General features: G+C 46.6%; 1 protein-coding gene across 2 annotated transcripts in view; it reads right to left on the bottom strand.

Annotated features, from left to right (window-relative positions):
- Positions 1–25,159, bottom strand: part of Scara5 (scavenger receptor class A, member 5) — a 105,018-nt gene that overhangs the window by 65,171 nt on the left and 14,688 nt on the right. For both annotated transcript variants that reach the window (XM_006252204.4, NM_001135855.1), the window contains exon 3: positions 9,854–9,982. In XM_006252204.4, coding sequence (XP_006252266.1) covers positions 9,854–9,982 — 129 coding nt within the window. The remainder of the gene's footprint in view (positions 1–9,853; positions 9,983–25,159) is intronic.

Raw genomic sequence — 25,159 nt, 5'->3', positions numbered from 1 at the left:
AGAACCCCAAACAACCAAACAACTGACAAGGGTAACTGAGTGACCTCCAGAGATGACCGCACCCATCCTGGTAGCCAGAGACTGGTCCTAGGTCTCTGGATGAAAAATCAAAAATAGTGTCACCCAGGTCACACAGTCTGGGGCTGGCTCTGGATTCACTGTAGCATCATGGGACCTCAGACCTAATGCAAGTCTTATTTCCCCACTCTCTAGATCATGTCCACTGCCTTATCCTAAGGGGCCATAGTGACTTAAGTCTGTCCTGAGACTGTGAACCACCTCTGCAGCTGAATGTGAGTATGGCTGTGCACTTTTATGTGATGAAGGTCTCATCCTTATGGTCAGACACATGTCCCTCCTGGTCCTCTTCCAAGTACAACACCTGTAGGGCATTAACTTGTAGACACGTTGCACCGTGCTTGCATGCTGAGAGCCTTACTCTCACCTCCTGTGATGCTTATATTTGCTTCAGATCAGAGCAATTCCAAGTCACTGGTTGCACAATGCAATCACAGGTGCCCTCACGTGAACACACATGCACACACACACACACACACACACACACACACACACACTTTGCTTTTCTGACTCTGGCAGCTTTAGATGGAGACCGGGAGGAGCCATGTGAGATGTGGGTGTGCTGACAGAGTTCATGCTGAATGAGGATGAGGTTGTGTGAGGAGGATTCCTCTTTGAGTCAAGAGTGGGTCCACTTACAGAGATCAAGGATACTGGGGAGAGGAAAATCAAGAGTTTTGTCCAAATGCTACATCTGATGTAACCCAGTGGTCATGGAATGTATTAGATTGGGATCCAGGAGAAGAGTCAGAAGGGAAGACAGACAGAATTCCAGAGGACACAATAGTGATGTCGGTCACTAGGAAGACAGTGCAGCCCAGGACTGAGATCCTTGTTCCCCAACATGTACAGGTTGGGGTGAGAAGCCAAGAGCACACAGTGATGGCTCCTCAGAGTATCTTAGAACCCTCTGTTGAGCTCTTCATGGAAGCATTCATTGAACCAGGACTCTCCTGGTTCAAGGCAGGTGACCTACCTCAGAGGCACTTTAGAGGCGACAGCCTGGAATGTAAGCAAGCACTCACATCTTAATGCTTTTAAAGCATGGCGCTCAGGTGATCACGAATGATCCAGCTGGGACTGGAGAGGTAGCTCAGCTGCTATACAACCATGTTCTGCTCTGCAGAGGACCCAAGTTCAGTCCCCACACTGGGGTAGCTTACAACCCCCTGTAAACTCCAGCTCCAGGAGGATCGGATGCCTTTGACCTCAGCAGGCACCTATACTCACATACACTACCTTCACACAGAGACACATATATGTATACTTAACTTAAAAACAACAAAGTTTTAAAAAAGGACAATCAAGCTAAGATGTGAACTGTCATTTTCTGAATCCAAAACATCTCTGCTAATTCTGTGTCACAGGTGTCTGCCCCACCACCAGGCCCAATCTCTATGGCTAGGAAGGCTCCTTGGTCCTCTTCTTCCTCCCCACTCCTCTTCCTTCTCCTCCACCACCACCTCTTCCTCCTCCTCTACCTCTTCCTCCTCCTCCTCTACCCCCTCTTCCTCCTCTTTCTCCTCCTCTTGTGTCTCCCGCAGTGTGTGGCATTTGGCTGGCACTTGGGAAGCGATGAGTTGGCTTTGATGAGGGCAGGCTCTGAGTCCTTGGGTGTGTCCACCAAGTCATGTGCCTACAGGATTAGCACGGAAACTCTAAGTGTTTAGGACTTCTCACCAATAGTGTGGAAACAAAAGCATGCCAGCTGCTTGGCTTCAATCCTAGTCCAAACTCACAGCCCGCAGTTAGTGGCAAAATCTCCCCGGCAGCCCTGGGCACCCTCAGCCCAAGGCAGAAAGACAGGTAGATTGAGTCCTGAACAAGTAGACCACAAAGGAAGGAAGGCACTGCCTCCAGCCTGCCTCCCTTTCTCTTTGCTTAGATAGAAAACTTTGTTCTTTAGGGAGGTCTGTGTGCATAAACAGTGTCCTCTTCTGTGTCCTGGCATAGACTCACCTCATGTGATCATTTCTTTGGAGTACGGTGAACTATGAGCTGGGTTCTTAGTTATAACCACCTCACAAACACCAACGGGCCTTACACAGGCAACTACCAAGAGACACAACTTAGTTGTATGGATGAGTTAGTGACATCCTGACCACAGTGTGTGTGGGGGTGCAGGGGGGGAGGACTTCCCACCTCTTCCTGAATTGGGGAATGAAGGGTGGTGTGTGTGTGTGTGTGTGTGTGTGTGTGTGTGTGTGTGTGTGTCTTGGGGGTCCTTTCCTCCTTGTAGATGAAAGCACTAAGGATCAGTCCTGTGGAAAAAGCCAAGATTTGTTTTCCCTCAGTCTATGTCCAATGTTCCTGTGCTTTCCCACCAGGCAGGAGATTCTACCCCACACCACAAGTCTCAGGTAAAGGAAATAGCATGGGCTTCTGATACTGTATTCTAGGCCTGAACCCCAATCTTGCAGGCCCTTGGGCCACAACATTCAATTCCCTCTGAAAATAAGATGTTTTCTAGATTACTCTGGTGTTATAGGGACTGGATGACAAAATATACCTGAAATCCTATAAAACTTGTGAAGCAGACAGAGGGTCTGGGAGCCAGCTGAAGAGCACATATATATGAATAATGACTGTGGGAGTGTTCTAATAAAACTTTATTTATAAAAACATGTGGTAATCAGATGTAGTCCTTTGCCTAAAAGAAAGATGTAGTTGAAATCTTTGTTCTTCCCCTGTTAGGCATCTAGGACTCGGTGACCCAGAGAGAAAACTTCGCAGCCTTGCTGTCACCATGTTGTCTGCCTCCGTCCCTTACCTTCCTCACCCCAAGGGGAGTCAGGGGCATTGTCCTGGATGATGTAGTTAGGGTTGGGGGTGTCAGGGTTTCAAAGTTATTCTGGTTCTTTCTTTTCCTACCACTTCAGACCTAAGAGAGGATAGGAGATGTTCTGACAGGTGGGAAACTCAGAAGTGTGAGGTAAGATTCAGGGAAGTCTCTTAGGTGAGTGCTGGTCTGATCTAAGGACCCTAGAGGGGAATTGTCTCTTCTTTCAGGGCAGAAGAGTGAAAGTAAAAATGGGAGCTGGTGAGCCCCGGGTCACATTCTCCAGGGAAGTGTACACGTGGCAGCGGGCTATGGAGTGGGGATTGGATTGGGGCACTGGTACAAAGATGCTGAATGACAGATATCTGAACTCATCAAGTTGATGCAACAGACTGCAATGTTTGGCAGAATCCATTGTGATGACATCTCATTGGGATCCCTGACAACATCTGCATTTAAATTGAAACAGCAACAAAACCAATAAAGCTTGTTTTCCTAGCATAGAACTGAAAGCTCCTACCAGGAGGTGTGTCTTCTGAAAGAGATCCAGGGGAGGGGTGAGGAAAGGCCATGACTGTTGGGGGATGCATAGTACTCCATAATTGGAACTCCATGGGCCAGAACACAGTTGCCTGAGCCTAGTACAGGCTGCCCCGGCCTGCACGCCATGAGCAGTGCCTATTTATGTTTATCTGTCAAGCCTGGAGCTTGTTGGGAGGATGGGTGTTGATGGAGAATGGCCGTGTGCTTATTTTATTAATTTATTATTGGTTATACATAAGGAATTAATAATACAAGAGGTAATAATAAAGGGCAGTGGTGGCGCACATCTTTAATCCCAGCACTTGGGAGACAAAGGCAGGTGGATCTCTGTGAGTTCAAGGCTAGCCTGGTCTACAGAGGAAGTTCTAGGACTGCCAACGCTACAGAGAGAAATCCTGTCTTGAACAAACAAAACAATGACAATGACAACAGCAATAACAAGAGATAGTGCGTTATCATGAAAGAGTTCTCTTACAGTGGAAGAGAACAGGGATCCATGCCAACAACTTCAATATGCAATTGTAAAGACTGAGATTTCCATACACAGGGCTCTCTGAACCAGGTCTGCCGAGCTACTGCTGTTGGAGGGAATGAGCTTTGCTCGCTCTAGGGATCCTAACTGATCAACACTACAACCAGCATGAAGGACAGCAAGAGGGGTAAAGCTGTCTCTCTCATTTGTGGGTGATCTTCAAGCAAAGATGAGTACTTCATCTGCCTGGGGAGTCAGGCAGAGCCAGGTACTTTCCTTGGGAGGGAGGGAGGCTGTACCCCGAAGACCTCTCCCAAGGCTGAGCCTCAGTGGCACAGATGGGTTTGGCACTGCAGATCTGGCTGGAACCCACTCTGCTCAAGACCCATGGGCTGGAAATGCTGTCCGGGGTCTGGCCCAGGAGCCCTCAGAAGCCCCCAGGAGCACTTCCCTATGTTCGTTAGGATCAGGTGGGACATGGGCACATACTGCACAAATGCAGCCCTATGTACAAATAGTCATGAGTGCTCAGGCTAAACCAGCAGGTCAGTTAATCTTCTGCTGTTCTCAAAGCAAGATCCCTCCAAGTGTGTTAATAATAATAATCTAAAGGTCATTGAGTTCTTTTCCTGTGCCAAGAACTAAAAGTTTTCACATAGTAATTTGTTTAATCTCCGCAGCGATCCTACAGGGGTGTGTGCTATTTTATAAATGAAGAAATTAAAAGAATATTTAAGGTTACTCTGTTTACCCCTGAGATGACACAGTCGTTCAATGGTGGAGCCTGGAGTTAAACCACAAGTTTGGCCTCAGAGCCCAGAGCCTAGTGGGAACAGTGCTCTCATTACAATATGTGAAAGACATGGAGAAAAAGAAAACTGTCATTTGACCCATTATTTCTTAGACTATGGCTGTGCTCCATTCTCAGATTATGAAACAAATGGCTGGGCTGGGACTCTTTTACAAACTCGGAAGAATGGAGTAGAAGAGGATAGGAAACCACAGTGAAATCAGATGGTTTGTGTGTGTGGGGGGGGGGTGGTTGTGATGGAAAATGTACCACAGTCATGGTAATTAAAAATAGAAACAAGGAAAAAAAAGACAGAAACAAGACACCTGGTCAGGTCTACTCTGCTGATATCATAAGTGAATAATCTACTATCCATATATCAGAGAGAGGCTCTGAGAGTACAGTAGGAGATGGCCACAACTACCTGTCAGTTTAGTTGACTGGAAAGGAAACCGAGGAAAAGAAAGAGTGACGACGTCAACGGCGGCAATAGACCAGCTCCTCTCCATGTTGTCTGGGTGTCAGCTCTAGATATATTGACCCATTTAACCCTCACAGCAACCCAGTGTGGCAAGTAGGAGTGCCAGCTTCCCCTGCTTTCCACATATTGAAAGGGGAGGTACAGAAAGGTCAGATGACGTGGCCAGCATCACATGGCGGTGGAAAACCTCAAGCTCCAGCCTAGATGGGCTGGCTCCAAGACCCAGACTCACATCAGTGAGTCTACTTTACAACTTTCTCTGTCTTAATACTCTCTCAAAGACTACAGGGTCAGAGCGTACTAAGATGACTATGTGTTCACATCCTCAGCTACATAACTCTTAAGTCTCCCGGCCAAATGTTCTTGAAGGGAAATTCCATATTCATATTTTTTAGATACTTGATTAAAGTGAAAATAACCTTTTTTTTTTGTCACTTGAGCATTTCCTCAAGGCTGTCTCATTCATGCATGCATGAATGCATTTGAAAATAGGCACTTGAAGAACCAAACCAAACAAATGAAAAACTGTAAGGAAAAGCCAATTATAACACCTTCTTTCTATTCTAAAAGGGATTGAAGACTTTGATGAGGAGACTGAAATACACTGTGAAATACATCGGGAGTCAATGAGAGCAGGCATAGGAAGGGCAAGTGCAGAGGCCCCAAGGAACATACATGAGGTCACCCCAAATCTTTTCCCTGTGGTCTATGCTTTCTATGGGTGGACCACAAATCTGTTTCTCAGTCCTCATTTTAATTACTTTCAAATTCCTACAAGGTACAACAGGTGACAGCTGCCTCTATCCACGTGAATTGCTTCCTCCACAGTTATTTTAATGACCTAAGATCCACAGCCTCCTGGGGAAAAAGCAAGCTTACTTGTCACAAATGTACACCTCCTTCTGCAACCAGGCAGGAAAACTCCCTGCTAACCTCAGAGTCAGGATTCTGTAACATAATGGGCAGGGCATAATCCTTGCCAGTAGCGGGATGTCCCAGATTGTCCTAACAAAGACTGATGGTATCACACTCTGACCTCCACAATGACTGATGGGATCAGAATCTACAGCACAGATGGCCACGTGCTCTAAGCACACGTCATCTGCAGATTTCAGGGACCAGCTTGCTTGAAACAAAGTGATTGGGAAAGTGAGCCCTCAGTTCAAAGGACAGTTGGCCAGATCTCCCCTAGGCTGAGGACTCCAAAACTCCAGCTTTAGGAAGGGGACATTCTTATTGCATAAATTTGCTATGTAACATAAGCTACAGTGTGTGTGTGTGTGTGTGTGTGTGTGTGTGTGTGTGTGCGCCTATGTGTGTGTGTATGTGTGTCTGTGTGTATGTCTGTGTGTATGTCTCTGTGTATATGTCTGTGTGTGTCTGTGAGTCTGTGTCTGTGAGTCTGTGTGTGTCTCTGTGTGTTTCCATGTGTGTGTCTTTGTGTATATGTCTCTATGTGTGGCTGTATGTCTCTGTGAGTGTGTTTCTGTGTGTGTCTGTATGTGCCAGAGAAATTTTAAACTCACCCTGAGCAGCAAACACACCTCATACCTCTTTATTCTCATGACTGATGATGATGATGATGATGATGATGATGATGATGATGATGATGATGATGGCAGTGGCCAACTGTTGCTGATAAGAATGAGGTAAGGCTGTGGTAAATGCCTATAACCACAGCACTCAGGAGTCTGAGACAGAGGGTTGGCTACATAGTGAAGTCCAGACCAGCCTAGGCTATAAAACAGGAGAGCATGTTGGATGTGGATTGCAAGTTCTGCCGGAGATGAAGCTTCCACAGTAAGAACCTAAGAGGCAGCCAGCCTTGCAAGTTCAGGGTCACCCTGAATCAGCTCCTCCTTTTCCCACCATTTTGGTATCTCCCAGGAAGGAGTGTCTTAGAGATAATCAGTTAGGCCATCAAAGAAACTTCTTCCCCAAGACGGGGAACAGCCTCCTCATTCTCCTTCCACTGGGAAAGATCAGTGCTATCTGTGCTTCCGTGGGCTTCCCTCACGGCATCTCCCCCAGAGGCCAACATGATTATCCAGAAAAGAACCTAGGGAGGTGATAGTGGCTACACCCTCAGATCCAAGAGATCAGTTCCAATTTACTCAATTTTCATTGAGTACAGGAGGTAATACATTACAGCAAAACTTACAGGTTCAAAGGTGACAATGATAATGTAAAATCCCTGCTCAGGTTTTTATGACTTGAATAGCCAAGGAAGCCTGGCAGCAGTTTCATGGGATTGGGAAACCACACCCCGCCCTCTTTTCTGAAACTTCCAGGACATCATCATAAATTGTTTCTGACCACTAAGCCAAGAAAGAGAGCCTCCCCGTGTCACACTGTACAGCACTGCTGCTCAGAGAGGGCTCTCTGTTCTGAATGGATGTCAGTCTTCATGATATTCACCCTTTTGCTCATAGGTTCACCCTCAAGGTAAGTAGAATGTGTCTACCCTTATCTAGGCAGCAGCCCTTCAGTTATCAAAAGAGAACTTTCCTCCCCTCCACGTCTCTCTTGAGATAATGTGGTGTCCTTCTGTTCCTGCCCTCAGCCTCCAGAGTCCTATCCCAGGTCCTTTCCCTCACCTCTTCCTCTCTTAGAAACCCCCTTTGGGGGGTTGGGGATTTAGCTCAGTGGTAGAGCACTTGCCTAGCAAGTGCAAGGCCCTGGGTTCGGTCCCTAGCTCCAAGAAAAAAAAAAAAAGAAACCCCCTTTGGTCACCTAAAAGTTTCTGTTCAGAGCAGTTGTAACACTATGGCTTTCATGCTGGGCTGAGAGACTTTTCAAACATTCCAGAAATTTGTTATGGTCATGGCAGCCAAAACCACAAAACCCAGATCCCAAGCTCTCATCGAGCAGCCCAAGAACATGTTCAAACATCCCCTGGCTGGCTTGGCCCATGGTAGACCTTGCTGGACACCATTCTTTGCTCGTTGGGATGAATCATGAGTTTTTGTCAGTGTTGCTGTTGGCCACCCTCAGTGCAGTGCTTGGTGAGACAGGCACCACCCTGAGACCCTGAGTATGGAAGCCTGAGGGCACAGACAACTACTATCTTATTACAATACCCAAGTGGCTTGTCCCACTTGATGCATAGTGAGTCAAGATCAGGGAGGTCCTGGGCATTGCTCTCAGGGTTTCCAGCAAAGGGTCATCTGTAAGGGCTGAACCTCCAGTTAACTCAAGGACCCCACCCTGAGCAAGTCAGCTCTGCCTGGTCAGCAGCCTTGCTCCAAACAACCCCACCCTCTTTTCATGCCACAGCCATTTTCCCAGAGTGCAACATGCCCAGCCCAGCACCACTTAACCCTAGCACGGAGCCCACTGCACTTTGTCTTGACTGGACTCTAGGTGCCTGGCCCTGGATCAGCCTCTAGAGTGGAAGCTCCCTGAGAGAATCCCCTGACTCACATTCAGTCGTGTTTCAGTCTTAGCACAGTAGGTTCTCACGTGAGAGAGCGCTCCTTTGGCCTACTCTGTCAAACAGTCCATACCCCCATTGAGAAGGTGATAAATGAGTGGCCCTTCCTCTGGATAGAGTCAGGAAGAGGCCGCCAGAGCCTTGTTTTACAGTCTCTATCATGGTGGGTCAACCTGCATGGGTGGGAAACTGGACTCCTGGGAGCAGGTCAACAGGCTCTCATTGGATCCCTTTCTTCTTTCTTCTCTTTCTTTCTTTCTTTCTTTCTTTCTTTCTTTCTTTCTTTCTTTCTTTCTTTCTTCCTTCCTTCCTTCCTTCCTTTCTTTTTAAAAAAAAAAGATTTATTTATTATTATATATAAGTACACTGTAGCTGTTTTCAGACGCACCAGAAGAGGGCATCAGATCTCATTACAGGTGGTTGTGAGCCACCATGTGCTTGTTGGGATTTGAACTCAGGATCTCTAGAAGAGCAGTCAGTGCTCCGAACTATTAAGCCATCTCTCCAGCCTTTTTTCTTTCTTTCCTTCCTTCCTTTCTTTCTTTTCTCTCTTTCTTTTTTCTTCTTTTGAGACAATATCTCTTTATATATAATCTTGGCTCTCCTGGAACTCATTATGTAGACAAGGCTAGCTTTGAACTCACAAAGTTGCACTGGATCTGCCTCCACAGTGCTAGGATTAAAGGTGTACACCACCAAGCCCCCAGATCCCTTCTACTTCCACCTGTGCCTTACTCTGGCTACAGGCTACACTCACCCTCCCTACACCCTGCCCATCAAGGTCCAATTTCACAAACAAATATGGTGGAAGAACCCATTCAGTTGAGATAGAATCCATTTAGCTCCTTGTAACTGCAAAGGATACCCAACCCTGATTAACCTCAGCAGCAAAGTGCTATGTGACTATTTTGATGACACCCCAGGGGAGGAACTACAAGAAACCCCAGCCTGCTCAGTACACACCACATGCCAGAGCCCTGGAATAAGGCCCCATGATCATGCAGGGATAGTCAGAAGCCACCCTGGGAAACCGGAGCTCTCCTACTGGACTCAGAGGTTCCACACTCTCAGATAGCCTCCCCTGCCAGTCTATCCCACATAGAAGGACAATGCTCCCGAAGAGCCATGTCCAGTCAGAAAGAGCAGCCAGCATGTTTCTCTGTGGGTTCCATAACAACAAAGGCAACCTTTGGGTTTATGACAGTGAGAATGGGAGCAGAGCCTCAAGTCTTCCTCTCCCATCCCCAAAGGCATGGACACAGAAGGTCTGCTCTTACCTGCTAAGATGAAGACACCCACAAGAGTCAGGAAGACCAGAAGATACAGCCCCAGGACCGCATGCTTCAGCGCTGACAGGGAGCCCAGCTGTGTGCAGCAGCCACCCGCCCGCCGCTTGTGACATGGACCTATAAAAGGAAAAATGAAACAGGAATGAAAACAACCCTATTTTTCTTGTGAGGTCTCACCTTTCTGTCTTGCACACAGATATGCATGCCCTTCTGCACATTTGCAACATGGCCACCACAATCAGGAAATTTCTAGGCCATCACACGCTGTTAAGCTCTTTTGTTCTCCACCTGTCCTCTAGCAATAACCCAAACAGGTTTGTGTGGTCACCACAAACCCATCTCCAAGTAATAGCAAATAGTAAAGTAGGCTTTAAGGTGCACTCTACAGTAATCTTCACTATCTCATGTGATCCAGGGAATGCGAAGAAAAGTTAGAAGAACAATTGCTGGGCTCCCCAGATGGCTTGACGGGTGAAGAAGCTTGCTGCACATACCTGGAGACCTGACTCCACCCACAGAAAGGTGGAGAGAGAGAACTGACACCACAGAGTTTTCCTCTGGCCTCCACAGGGCGCTGTCATCTGCACCCACACATACACATGCATACACACATGTTGATAATGAATTTAAAAGAACGGGACTTGCAAGTCGCATCTTCTGCAATGATTAGGAACAGATGGGGGCAAGCACGGGGCTCTTGCCAGGCTGTAGACAGGGGCACCTGCTCTGAAAGAACTCGAGGGTTGCATAAGACCTAGAATTTTTGAGACTTGCTAGAGCAGTGGTTCTCAGCCTTCCCAATGCTGCAACCCTTCAATGCAGTTCCTTGTGCTGTGCTGACCTCCAACCTTAAAATTATTGTATTGCTACTTCATAACTGTAATTTTGCTATTTTTACGAACTATAATGCAAACATCTGATATGCAGGATATCTGATATGCAACCCCTGTGGGGTTGGTGACCCATGGGTTGAGAACCACCGTGCTAGAAGGTTCTACATGAGACCTTAATTTTAATGTTGGCAACTAATTAAGAACTAAACAAATAAAATACATCTGGAAGCCAAATCTGATCAACAGCTTGCAAACTTGGGTTGAAATTTACCAGTAACCTCATCCTGTGCCGTCGGACCACCAGCATCTGGCGGAAATAAGACAGCGATTGTTGTTAGGGCCGAACGGACTGCTCGCCTGGCTTCTTTAGGCTCACATCCAAAGTCAGCTCACTGAATGCCTGATTTACTAGTTGGTTTTCTTGTTGTTGTAATAAAATTCCCCACAAAAGCAACAAGAAAAGAAGTTTTTGTTTGGTTCAATGTGTCATCCATATCACAATGTGTCAGGAGTGTGATGTCACACTTCTTCCGCAGACAGGAAGCAAAGACAGATGAATGCTAATCTTAAGCCCACTTTCTCTTTTTTATTCACTGCTTGAATTCTCCACCATAGGATGCTGCTGCCCATATTCAGGCTAGATCTTTAGCTAAACTTTTCTGGGAAGACCCTCACAGGTACACTGAAGGAAGCTTTTATAGTGGTTCTAAAACCTGATGAAGTTGGCAATCAAGAGTAACCATTATACCTGTCAACAAAATTACTTGAGAGACTAAAGCAGGAGAATGGTGAATTTAAGATTGTCTGGGCTACTTGGTGAGTTTGAGGTCAGCCTGGGTAACTTAGTGAGCCCTTGACTCAAACTAAAAGTAATGGGGTGACTGGTAGTTCTGTGGTAGAGTGCTTGTCTAGAAGGCACTGGGCCCTGCCTAAGTATCACTGACAGCAGCTACTGTTAGTGACAAACCTTGCATTGGGACTCAAGTGACCTGCCAACTCAATTTGTCCTTCAGGGCAGTCCTTAAAATCCCATCCAGAGGCCAAAAAACATACAAACCTCCACCGCTACTATGTCAACTAAAAGAAAGAACTAATGGGTGTTTGTCTACCCCATCCCAGACAGTTTATCAGAACAAATGTGTGATGTTCTTTTCAAAGAACAATATCTCTGCTTGGCCCTCTGCTTTCTGAAAGTGACCCCTCCAGTGTCACTGACTGGAGCAGGCACCGAGAAAAGGGTTGGCAAGAGATGCTGAAGTCATTGGGATTTTAAAAAACTTTTGAAAGATGGCGAGGCACTTGCAATTTCTTGGTACATTTCATTGGCTTTGAGGAGCAGCAAAGGCGGTGTTTTCTCTCTTCAGAGTCCTAACTAATTCTTAGCCTCTGGAGGTTTTGTTACCACAGGGAAGCAGTGGGTGGCGATGAATGTCTTTGGATCCAAACTGTTCTGGATTCTCAGAGGTGTTTGACTTGAACATGTTCCCATCCATATACTCCACTTTATTGTAAACACTGCCTTTAGAGCAGCAAGCAGGATGGTCCCAACAATCTTGCCATAAAACATCAGGCACAACTCAAAGCTAACTGCCAAAGAAATAAAAGTTAATGATCATCATTCTCCCCAATCCTTAAGTGTTAGCAAATTTTGAGAATAAGCCGGTTTTCCACATTTGAACAGAAAATCTTTCTAACTTACCTGAACTTATTTTTCTAGAATTTTCTATCTCTTTCTATACTAGAATTCAGCTGGCTTTACTCCTGTGCATATAAGCTCCAGGAACACTTTCTTCTCCTTCTGGGGAGAGGCACTAGCTGCCTTACTACACTTTACAGAGAAAAGCCTGCCTCCTGAAAGAGCCAGGGCTGTAGGCACAGCACTGTGTAATGCTATGCACGTGATCACAATGGGCATCCATCTGCTGCTCTGGGTCTCCCTTCCCTGAGTCTCAGAACACATAGGGGGAGGGAACTGACAGCTATATACATTGTTAAGACAAATCTACCCTTTGCCGTTTGTATGCATGCCACTAGTTCACCACAGGAAGAATGTTGAATTATGCATTGCATGGTAGGGCAATATTTTTTTTTGCATGGAAAAAGAGAAGCCCCCTTCTTTTTATTTGAGCACCCCACCTGTGATGGATCCCTTTTGTCAGAAAAACACAAGGAGACTTGACCTTCCTTTGAAATGGCATGGCTCTTTTAGGAAGCCTTAATCCCTTCCTGTACTAAAGAAAGCAGTCTCAAATACAGCAGGCTGGGGCTTCAGACTATAGTTCCACAAATCTTTGGACAAGCAGAACAAGAGCACCATGGCAAGAAGCTTGGAGAATATAACAGCAAGGGAAGAGAGGAGATTAAGATGAACACTAAGGAGCTCTTGTTGTTATTGACCTGTTTTCCTGTGTGTGTGTGTGTGTGTGTGTGTGTGTATGTGTGTGTGTGTATCTGTGTGTGTGTGCGTGTCTGTGTGTGTGTGCTTGTGTGTGTGTGTGTGTGTCTCTGTGTGTGTCTCTGTGTGTGTGTCTCTGTGTGTATGTCTGTCTGTCTCTCTATCTTTATCTCTATCTCTGTGTGTGTGTCTCTCTCTCTTTGTGCGTGTGTGTGTGTGCGTGCGTGCATGTGTGTGTGTATGTGTGTCTGTCGGTCTCTGTGTGTGTGTGTCTGTGCTTGTGTGTGTGTCTCTGTGTGTATGTCTCAGCGTGTGTCTGTGTCTGTGTGTGCCTTTCTCTCTCTCTCTCTCTGTGTATGTCTGTCTGTCTCTCTCTATCTATCTCTCTATCTCTCTGTGTGTGTGTGTCTCTCTCTCTGTGTGTATGTGTGTGTGTATGTGTGTCTGTCGGTCTGTGTGTGTGTGTGTGCGTGTGCGTGTGTGTGTCTGTCTGTCTGTCTCTCTCTATCTATCTCTCTATCTCTCTGTGTGTGTCTCTCTCTCTCTGTGCGTGTGTGTGTATGTCTCTCTCTCTCTCTGTGTGTGTATGTGTGTGTGTATGTGTGTCTGTCGGTCTCTGTGTGTGTGTGTGTGTGTGTGTGTGTGCGTGTGTGTGTGTGTGTGATCCGTCTCTCACTAAATCTGGAACTCGACCATTTGGCTAGACTGACAGGCCAGTGAGCTGGAGGCGCCTCCCTGTCTGCGCTGGAATTGCAGGTGTGCACTTGCTGTCAAGTCTGGTTTCTGATGTGGATTGAAGGGGATCAAAGTCAGGTCCCCATGTGCAGCAAGCACTCTACTGACTGAGCCATCTCCCTAGACCACAGAGAAGTTATTGTTGCTTGGCCTTTTTGGCTAAGAAGCATATTTTTGAGCAAACTCTTTATCTTAAAAAGTTGGCGGATTTGGGACTTTCCTTGCATACCTCTGGCTTCCTCAGAAAATGTGTGTGGTACATGTCTGTTTTATCCTGTTAAGTTTTGGGGGGTAGATTGCCTTACAGTAGTGGCTAATAGATTTAAAAGGAGCCACAGAAGTGTAAAAGCATACGTGAGGAAGAGACACGTCCTGGCTCTCCCCTTCCTCCATCCCGGTTCCTAGACTGGGGCTTGGCACATGTCAATCAACAAGCACAACCACCGCCCTCCAGTAATCCCAGAGGACAGCAAGAAGGCATGTGAACAGAGTGATGTGGTCCAGTAAGTGCTCTGGCAAAGGCAGTGAGTCTATGTCTGAAGGGGAGTCTACGTAGAAGGATCTCACACTGGTGAGCCTAAAAGACAGGCTTGACTGAGAGGCTGATGTCCCCCCATCCCTCCAGCCCTGTGGTTCAGTGAGCAGCTGTTATAGATTCAAAAGCTGAGACTCTGAGAAGAAAATGTTCTTCCCAATGTGAGAACAGATCTGAAGAGAGCCCTGGCAAAGCTGCTAGTCATTAGATTTTGTTGTTGTTTGCAGCTGAAGGGACATGGTGATCAGATGGATGGAGAGAAAGTGGTGAACAACAACAAAAACCTTCCAAGCCAGTGGCTCTCAACCTGTGGATCTGGACCCCAGGGTCAAATGACCCTGTCACAAGGGTTGTCTAAGACCATCACAAAACATAGATATCTACATTATGATTCATAACAGTAGAAGGGTTATAGTTAGGAAATATCAACAGACATGACTTTATAGTTGTATTAAAGGGTCACGGCAAAGTTGAGTTTAGGAATGTTGAGGAATCCAAGCTCTAGGGGAATCATGGGAAAGGTATCCCCTCTAGCTATGGCCTCTGAAAGAAACAGCCAATGGCCAGGAAGTGATGGGCAGGGTTCAAGCGGTCAACAGAGGTTGAGGTCAACAGCTCTGCTGAGTTATGTTGAAAACTAAATCCACATAAAGTGACCTAAAGAAAGAGCTCAGTGTGCCAGCATAGGAGATGGTGATCTATGCCCAGTGTGCCAGCACAGGAGATGGTGATCTATGCCCAGTGTGCCAGCATAGGAGATGGTGATCTATGCCCAGTGTGCCAGCATAGGAGATGGTGATCTATGCCCAGTGTGCCAGCATAGGAGATGGTGATCTATGCTCTATGTGCCAGCATAGGAGATGGTGATTTAGGTGAGGAGCAGGTGGCTGCTGCCAACTGCTGGAGCCTCTCCATCTTTAAACATCTGTACCTGCATGCTGTCTGTACTATTTGCCATGGCTGGGTTTCCCAAGCTCTTACATTCTTGTATTTATTTAGGTTAAATTTATTTAGGGAAAAACTGAAACACCATTACATGTGAGTTAACATCATCCTAGTAAGTAGATAAATAAATACCTTACTATTAAAATGGCAACTATGCACTCGTGTATGACTCAGTCCCTTTAGGTGCTGCTGTGTTGAACGTAGTCACATTCTGAGAAATGCTAACTTTGGTGACTGTAAGACAATCAAAACTTTCTTTAGATGTTCAGGATTAAGAATGTTCTGGAAGGGACTAGGGAGAATGGCTGTTGGTAAAGGGTTTGTCTTTCAAGAATGAGGACTTGAGTTTGATTTCCAGAACACACACACACACACACACACACACACACACACACACACACACACACAGCCAAAATGGTACAAGCTTCTAATCCAACAACTAGGGAGGCAGAGAGGAGAAGAGGACCCTTGGGACTTGGACAGCCAGTCTAGCTCACTTGGTGAGTTCCAGGTTCAGTAAGAGAGCCTGTCTCAAAAGAATAAAAGAGCAGTGGACAGCAGCATGATTGTCCTCTGGTTATTTTTCATATCTACATACACACACAAAGGCACACACAGACACACACACACACATGCACATATGTATACACATGCACACACATACATACACATATACACACATATATACATATATACACATATACACACATTCATGCACACACACATACATATATGCACATGCACACACATGCATAATACATACACACATAGACAGATATACAAACATATGCACACAGATACATATACACATACACACACACATTCACAAATATTCTGGAAGGCAGAGTACACTGAGGATTACTAAGAGAGCTATGCTAGAACCTCACACACATCTCTCATTATGTTTAACTGTTGGCATGAGCTTCTGTCCACCCCACATACTGCAGGGCTTCAAGTCACCTTCTTGTTTCTGGGAGCAGCAAGGCTTGGTAAGGTTCTCTGCAGGAACATGTGAGCACATTTATTTTTGCTAGAAAGGTCATCTCTTACATTGGTCTCATGCAAATAAATAATTGGCAAATTTCTACTTGGCTACAAAAGGCAACTTGGAGTAAAACTTTATTCTGGAAGGGCAAACGAAGGCTTGGCTCTCCCCACACACCCAGGGCTTCCAAATACCTCTAGGTGCCCATGTAGGTAAAACATTTAATCAATCCCCTGGAACTGAATTAACTTTCTTCGACATTCTTTGGGCTAACTCTACTCTGCACATTCTCATTCTGATCCAGTGATGAAATCTGGGGCATAGAAGTCCATGGTTCTGGAAAAAAAATTTGTCATAACAAGAGAATATGTGAAGACACATTTTTGGACAGAAAATGAAATGTCTACTTATTAGGGGGAAAGCATTTGATTTATTTTTTGATAGGCCATCCAAAATGAGATTGTCTTAAAGTATTTTATTATTCTCAGAGGTTAGGAGTGTGAAGTACCCTTAATAAGGGGAGCAAGAGTATGCCCAAAATAAAGTATCAAGTAGCCCAGCCTGGCTCCCAGCTCTGTCACGAGGGCAGGTTTGGGTGTGGGACTCTGGAGGGAGATTAAAAGACTATCTGTCACGTAAGGGCTGTGAGGAACATTCCAAACTGTCCCTCATCAATATTCTCTTCCCCTGAAAACATAACTTTCACTTCCTGCAGAAATAATGTTTCTGTTTTTTAGTTATAATTTCAGAGCCTTTGGGGAGTTATCTTCTTAGATTTGCTTTTTTCTTCTGCTCTACAAACGTGCTTGTACGTTGGGTCTGATAAATCAGGTATTTATCTCCAAACTAACTGGGTGGAAACAACAGCAAACAGGAGATGGGATGATTCTGAATCCACTAACTTGAGCTGTTATACTCATGACAATCCTTTGCTTTGGTTCTCATTGGTCCGGGGCCCATAAACAGCAGGTGGGGCCAGCGTTTTATTACTGGGAGGAACCCCAGCACTCAGCTCATCCAAGGATCTCCGTTAAACCTGCCCAAGTCTGACTTCATTAGGATCAGCTTCATCCTCACACTGGTTACTCATCCCTCCCCCACACTGTTTTCATTGTACAATAGGCGCGTCCCCGCGAGGTGCCCCAGATGACCTCTGCTGCCGCTGTAACCGTGTGCCTCTAATGGGGACTTCATTTAGCTTTGCTTATAAAAGGGAGAAGATACCTGGGCAGCAGGGGCAAAGTGAAGGAAAACCTCTGGCCTGAAGGGATGGTGGACCATGTAATAAGTCTTATTGGGACCCGGAATGGTCCTAGACACCTTTGATATGGTGCTGCATTCAGTGGTCTTCCTTGCATATTCTGGAGAAATCTCCCCAAACCTTTGAAACCTCGAGTAAAGAGAATGTCTTTTGTATAGCAGCAGGACAGGTGGGGGCACCTACGGAGCTTTAACATCAGCCTGGCCACCAAAAAAAGCAAGGTACACAGAGAGGGGTGGACATGCAGCCCTCCCCTCAACCACTGAGAAGCAGGAAGCGATAAAGGCTGTCCACAATAGCTAGTGAGTTACTCAATCATGCTAGATAATAAGATAAACAAAACAAACAAAAAAACCCCAAAATATCGGGTTCTGAGGGCTTTGAGAATTTGTGGAAGATGCTGGAAATGAGGTGTCCTCAGAGGTTATGGGGGTTCTGTGTTCTAACCCATTACCTCATCCTGCACAATGCATCCATGTGGTTGATGAGCTGTGTCCTTGGTAACACCATTGTAGTAAATGGGGACGTGTAGTTAAATAGTGTTTTCCTGAGCTCTGAGCCACTGCGACCAATTAGACTGGAGGAGGGGGAACTCTGATTTATAGCCAAGGTTAGAAGCATATACCACACCTGGGGTGCGTGAAAGAGCTCTCTAATGGGGACAGTGTTAAGGTCCCCTCTCTGTGGGATCTGAAGCTAATTGCAAGATGATACTGTCAGAGTTGAAGTGAATTAGAAGACAGTTAGCTGGTACCCAGTTACTCCGGAGCTGGTTATTGATGGAGAGAAGCCCCTCTCTCTTTTTGATGAGCTGAGCTAAAGTATTCTGTGTTGACTGTTGAGGGGGAGAGTGGAAAAAAGAAAACCCAACAGCACCGCTCGGTTTGGTTTTATCCCATCTCCGCACAGCAGACTGGGCTACAGTGAGAGACAGTGAGCCTGCCCCACCTCTGAGGCCTTACTTCGTCCTTGGGGAAGACAGGCCAGAGCAGAGGAGGTGCGGGGGAGGGGTGCAGACAGAAGGAAGAGATCACCTTTGTTATCAAACAGATCCGAACCTTTCACACCCATTTCTAAGAAAAGGAGAGAAGGTGGAGAAAAGAGCAGCCTGAGCTAATGCCACTAGGACAGCCCCTCCTAATACTTCCAGAGTGCCTTGTCATTTTGGTGCTTCTCTGTGAAGTTTCTGTGTCCCAGGCCCCATCTGTTCCCCCAGAGTCCACTGAATAAAGATTCTTTGAAAACTATTAACGGCTTGTGCTTATCGCCCACAGGAAACCAATGTAAGGACAGCCTGCTGGCTGCTGTGCCCCTGCCTTACAGCTAAGACTAGGATGGAAATTCAATCCAGGAGTGGAGAAGAGCTCGCCACCAAGTGCAACAGAAAGAACCATAGAGTGTACAAAGGATGAATGGCTTGTGGGGCCTGGTGGACACTACCACTATTCTTGCCTCAAATGGAACCATATTCTATCGGGTTTCCTTAAAAGTATGTACATAACATATATAATATATACACATATATAAACATGTATATAACACACATTATATAAATATGTATATAACACATACATATATATATGTATATACATTTATATGTATGTATGTATGATATATATATGTATGTATATATATATATGTGTGTGTGTATATATATATATATATATATAATGAAGTTAAGCCACTTGAGGTAATAATGCTTTCCCAAGAGTCACAGACTATCCAATAAAATTCCCAGGGCCAGGTAAGAAAAACCTCCCTTCAAGTTGTCAGTCAGAGGAGTCAAAAAGACACCCCAAACAACATAGGCCTTTACCATGGCCTTTGTTTGCCGCTTAGAACCTGAAGCTGAGGGAGGCCCTATTGCTGGAATCACCATGTATTTGGACACATGATTCAGAGGAACTGACCTGGAGAAACTACCTCCTCCCTGAGGAGGTTCTGAAGATTGTTTGTTTGTTTCTGGTTTTCAACACAGGGTTTCTCTGTGTAGCTCGGCTGTCCTGGATTTGCTCTATAGACTAGGCTGACCTCAAACTCAGAGATTAAAGGTGTGTGCTACCATAGCCCATGTAGTATGTCAGGAGTCTTTGTTCGTTGCCAAGAAAGAAGACCAATCAGTACTCTCACCCAGCTGTAAACACACATACAGATCATGCCAACGACCCGCATGGCGACAGATCCCCGAGGGCACAGTACGAGATACACTACCTACATCTTGAGAGCAGCAAACGGCTATCTAAGTTGGACACAAGGCCAATTCAACAAGAGAGAGAATGAATGTCTGGTACATTAAACACAGACAACTACCAACTGTGGTGGCTGGTGAGGCCATGGATCCTAAAGGCAAACCTAACACAGCTGCCTACCTAAACCAGCATAATTCCTAACTGCACTCTAAATACTTACCCTTGTGCTCACAGAAAGTGTAGCTCTCGCCCCTCATCAAAGAAGCTTCTTTTCGCAGCAGACGGAGGCCATTACAGGAAGCCATGACTAATCAAAATGCAGAGACCAGCTGACGGTGGAGTGCCCAACCCAGTTAATGCATCTACAATATAACTCCCATACACCCACGGCTTAGGGGACATCACTGAAGAGGGGACACGAAGACTTTCAGAGTCAGAACAGGGAAGCCACACCCATGAAATCTCATAAATTTGGTCACCTAAACAATAGAATGTGTCAAAGCAAAGGAGGATTGGATGACCAAGCACCAGATGAAGAACTACAGGCAACAAATGGCTGCTGAGAGAGAAAGATCTGCTTCTGCTAGAACACACCCCTGTTGGGTTATCTAGTCAGTGGTCAGCCCTAAACAGATAGGAGGAGTTGGAGTTGGGGGAGGGTGGCAGGGTGAATGGCGGAAATGATGTAAATACAGCACTCACTAAAGTAACAAATCTTAACTTAAATAAATGAAAGGCAGTGCCCGGCTTTAAAAGGATATTGCGAATACAGAGGAGGAGGGGATGCTGCCTAAACATATAGGATGTCAAAAAGCACCAGTTCTATGATTCTGCTTAGATTCAGGCCAAACGATCCCCTTCTTGGACTGAAAAGATAGCTCAGTCAGTGAAGTGCTCCCCTTGCGAACACTAGGTTCTTCCTCAGAAGCCATGAAAGCAGCTGGACACAGCACACCAAGGAGAGGAGGCCGAGCAGATCCCTGGGGCTGACTGCTCAGCCATCCCCGACTGACCGATTGACCGGCGAGTTTCAGGTCAGAAAAAAACACAAGGTCATGATGCCTGAGAAATAACACCAAAGGCTGACCTGCGACTTAGACAGACAGACAGACAGACAGACAGACAGACACACACACACACACACACACACACACACACACACACTCCACAGCAAACAAACAAACAGCCCACGAAGACCAACAGCTTATAGAGTAGCCCCAAATTCCAGTAAAGATTCCAATTCCTCTCCTGCCCCTGTCAAATGCCTGAGCATTTGTAACTTGGAAGGGAGGGACTCAGGCAGGTCTGCATCCTCGGCTCCCAGCTCCTTCCCTGCTGTGCCTGAGTGAACTGGTTTCTCCTTTAGGCAGGAAAAAAAAAATCAAGTTGAATGTCCCTGTCTTCTCTTCCTCCTTCTGCATGCAGCTGCAAACAAAGGCTTTGGAAGGGTCAAATGGGTGTCTGCTCTTGAAGACAGGAAGGTTGAGCCTTCTGAATAGGACTGAGCTTGGCGTGTCCTTGAAGGCTGCAGCTGGGCCACCTCTACCCCAAAACAGAGCAGGGTGTGTGGCCTCTGGAGGAAGCTCAGCATGTCTGAGCAAGGAGTAAACAACACACATTTAATGCTGGGTTTGTCTGTGGTGTCCTATGTAGGGCCTTCCTTCATTTCTCCCACCTTCCTTCCCTCTCTCCCTCCCTCTGTATCCCCCTTTCCTTTTCCTTCTTCCCCACATCTCCAAGGGTTTCAGGGTTTCAAACAGATAACCAGGGAACCACATGGGACTGAGTGTCCACTGTTGTACGTGGTCCTGGGAGGACAATGACATAATTCTCATTTAAGGATGAAGACTCTGAGCAAAGCCAACCCCTAGGTATCAGACGGCCACTTCTATGCACAGACTTTAAGGTTTATAAAAAGTGGTCTCGGGGCTGGAGAGATGACTTAGCAGCTAAGAGCTAAGACTCAAATTCCAGCACCCAAATGGCAGCTCACGACTGTCGGTAACTCCAAGATCTGACAGCTTCACACAGACATATATGCAGACAAACACCAATGCACATAAAATAAAAAAATAAATAAAATCATTTTTTTTTAAAGATGAGACACCCACCAGGCATAGAACAGGGTCCTGAAGCTGCCATCGCTGTTGGGCCTGAGGATGCCTCAGGCATGAGACAGAGTAACTGGAACTCAGAGAGGCAAAGCTTTCCTAGAAAGGTTCCCTAGGCTGAGGTGGCCCTATAGAGCAGGTCTTGGGGTATAGGACACACCCAAGACCCCATGTCTTCCCTTCTCCCACTTCCTGCTAGGGCCCCTAGTACCTGAACCCAAGGAGACAGGAAGCAGAGTACAGAGAGCAGTGTCATGTGGTACCACAGAGCTACACACACAGGCTTCTGCACCCGGCCTGAGGACCTGTGCCTGAGCTCACAGTGGTTGTGGGTGGCCTATTATCTGACAGACTGAAATTCTGGTCTCTTCTTCTCTCTCCTGTCTTGGAGAGGAAACCCAGTGAACACCAGGCCACCAGCATCCCCAGTGGGCACAGCCTAATCTACCAGTCCTCTTACTTAGCAAGCATGTGTCCTGGTGTTACAGTACTGAACGAGTTAACACTCCTGCTCTGCTCTAACCTGTAAAGGGTGGTGGCCCTCAGTGAGGTCATAGCCAGACCCTTGTTTAGCCACCCAGCAGTTCTCAGCTATGCCAAGTGAAGCAGGGATATTTGCTGGATGTAAGGTAGATGGAGCAAGTCCCCCGGGAGAATAATTTAATTTTACGGGGAAGAAACTACCAGAAGCACATGTAACTCATTACCTTCCCTCGCTTCCCATGGGGAGCCATGGATGACGCCACGAGTGTGGTGGGGCAGGCTGAGGCCACGGAGAGAGCAGGACTATGTTTTTCTAACTCTAACACCTCTCTCTGGGCCTCATCACTCCCCCTCGCCCCCCAATGATTCAGAGGAGGCTGGCCCAGCCAGGCACCTTCCATTCCCAGGACTCCTCTGTTTAGAGCCAGCCTGAAGCAGTCCTCAACTTGCAGAACAGGCAGGGGAAACAAAGGCTAGAGGGGGAGTGGGAGGGAGAAGAGGTGTAGGAAGGAGCCTGGGGGGAGAAGGGAAGGATAGGAATCAGGACTGGCTGTCTCAGCTCTGAGTTTCAGTTTGGAGGAATAGCAGAGTGAGAGCACATGGCGCAAAGAGCCTTTCAGGTCTTTTCTGGGATGGTTCTCTTAAACATTTCTGATATTATGTCACCTATGCTATTGCCTAGCAGGTTGTAGCCCTACCCTTAGCCTTACCGTCTACTGTGGGCCCCAGGGAGACTGTTGAGCAAGCAAGGGGACACAGCAAAGAAGCAGCAGCCTCAAAGGTACAGAGAACCTGAGCTACTGAGGCAGGTGAGGGTGCTGCAGACACCAGTGTTTGAAAGGGGGCCTTTCGTGCAAGGGACCATTGATCAACCGAGTCCCTCCCCTTTTCTTATCACCTGGGAAACAAAAATAGAGGAGTAGAGGCAGGGAAAGGAGAGAACAGAAGCTAGGTGCAAGGAGGGAGGGAGAGAGAGAGAGAGAGAGAGAGAGAGAGAGAGAGAGAGAGAGAGAGAGAGAGAGAGAGGTGGAAGAAATAGATTGGACAGAAGGAGACACTGGGGAGGAGGCCCTCTCCTTTGCACACTCCCTGGCAGTAGACCCTCTAGTCCAGCTGCACGAGGCTTCGACCCTCAGACTCTCTCCATGCTTCGGAGTTCCTACTTCAGCCTGCAAAGCAGGAGCTCTTGGCCCTCCAGTCCTTTGATCCTCTCACAAAGAGGGTAGGACACAGTAACCAAGTAAGAGTCAGGACCAGTTGTAGATCCACACACTTGCCAGTTGGGTGAGCATTGTCCTTCCACGATGCCTTGCTGCATAGGACTCTGCTGGCAGCCAGTGGCAGCCCTGGACCACAACCACCTTACCAGACAAAAGGCAGACCCTGTGTTTTCAGTCTGCCTCCCACTCAATCTCTCTGTCACAGAATCCAGAAGAGGGACCTTAAGGATCATCAGCCCAAAGCTTTCCCATTCTTTCCCCAGAAAGGAACCCTGAATTACAGGCAGAGAGGCCCTGAGTCAGGCTTCAGTCCTGCTGCTACTTGAGTGGCCTTGGGTTAGTCATGCACTAATGTCATTGACTTCCTGAGTGCCTGCTACCTACAGAGTGCCTGGAGAACCCAGAGAAGAACCTGTCACCTTCCCTGGCTTCAAGACATTTGGAGTGCAGTAAGGATGAAAAAAATCACAGACACACACAAAGACACACACAGAGACACACACATACACCATATATATACCATATACAATATACACACCATACACACACCACACACATACTATACATATGCCATACACACACCATAAGTACACACAAACACACACATAGACACACATATACCACACATCACACACACACACACTATAATATATATATATATACATATATATATATATATATATATATATATATATGAGCCCAGCCAGCTAGAATACACTACATTTTGATTGTTTATGGTTTATGTCCCCCAAACAGACTCGAGTGCTGACACCTCCTTGGTTCGCAGACAGTGAGTAGATCTGGTCCTTAAGAAGCAAGAGGCTCCTGAGGGTTCTCATTTAATTGGTCCCATGCTGGGCTTGTACTTTGCTGACATCATTTGTAGGTGATGGAAACTTCTGGTTCCTGGGTCTGTTTGGAGGAAGTAGGTCATTGGAGACATGTCCTTGGGGACTGCAACTTGTCCTGAACTACTCTCTACTCCTGACCACTGTGAAGTCAAAAGGCAGCATCCTCTCCCTTTGCTTTCATCATAAAGGTGTCCCGCTCATGTCGGGCAGGACATGGAGCCAGTCAACGTCTCCAACTGTGAGCCCCACAAACCCTTCCTCCTGTAAGTTGCTCCTGTCAGGTATTTGGGGCAATGGCTGGAAACCAAACACAAGCTCTGAGACTCAGAGCAGGAATGTGCCTGGGGAAGCCATACATGGGGCACAGAGTGGGTGGTTGGGGCTTGGGTGATAGATGGGGCACAGGTAGGTGAAGAATATGATGTGGGACTGTGGCTGCCTCGGAGGTGGCCAGAGCAAGAAGGTGCAGATAGAATCCACAGGCTCATGTTGGGAGTGCTATCGCTCGGCAATGAGGCCAAGAGACAACTGGAAAGGAAGTAGCCAGGTGGGACCCCCGTCCAACATGAGTACTTACACCACAGTTCTATTCTTTTCTTTTTTAAAATACAATTTATTTCTTTTTATTTTATGTGCATTGGTGTTTTACCTGCATGTATGCCTGTGTGAGAATGTTAGACTCCTTGCATCTGGAGTTACAGAAAGTTGTGAGCGGCTGTGTGGTTGCTGGAATTGAACCCTGGTCCTCTGG

Source organism: Rattus norvegicus, chromosome 15 (assembly GCF_036323735.1).
Source record: "Rattus norvegicus strain BN/NHsdMcwi chromosome 15, GRCr8, whole genome shotgun sequence".
In the NCBI taxonomy this organism is placed as follows: domain Eukaryota; kingdom Metazoa; phylum Chordata; class Mammalia; order Rodentia; family Muridae; genus Rattus; species Rattus norvegicus.
This window is presented reverse-complemented; position numbering and strand designations above follow the sequence as displayed.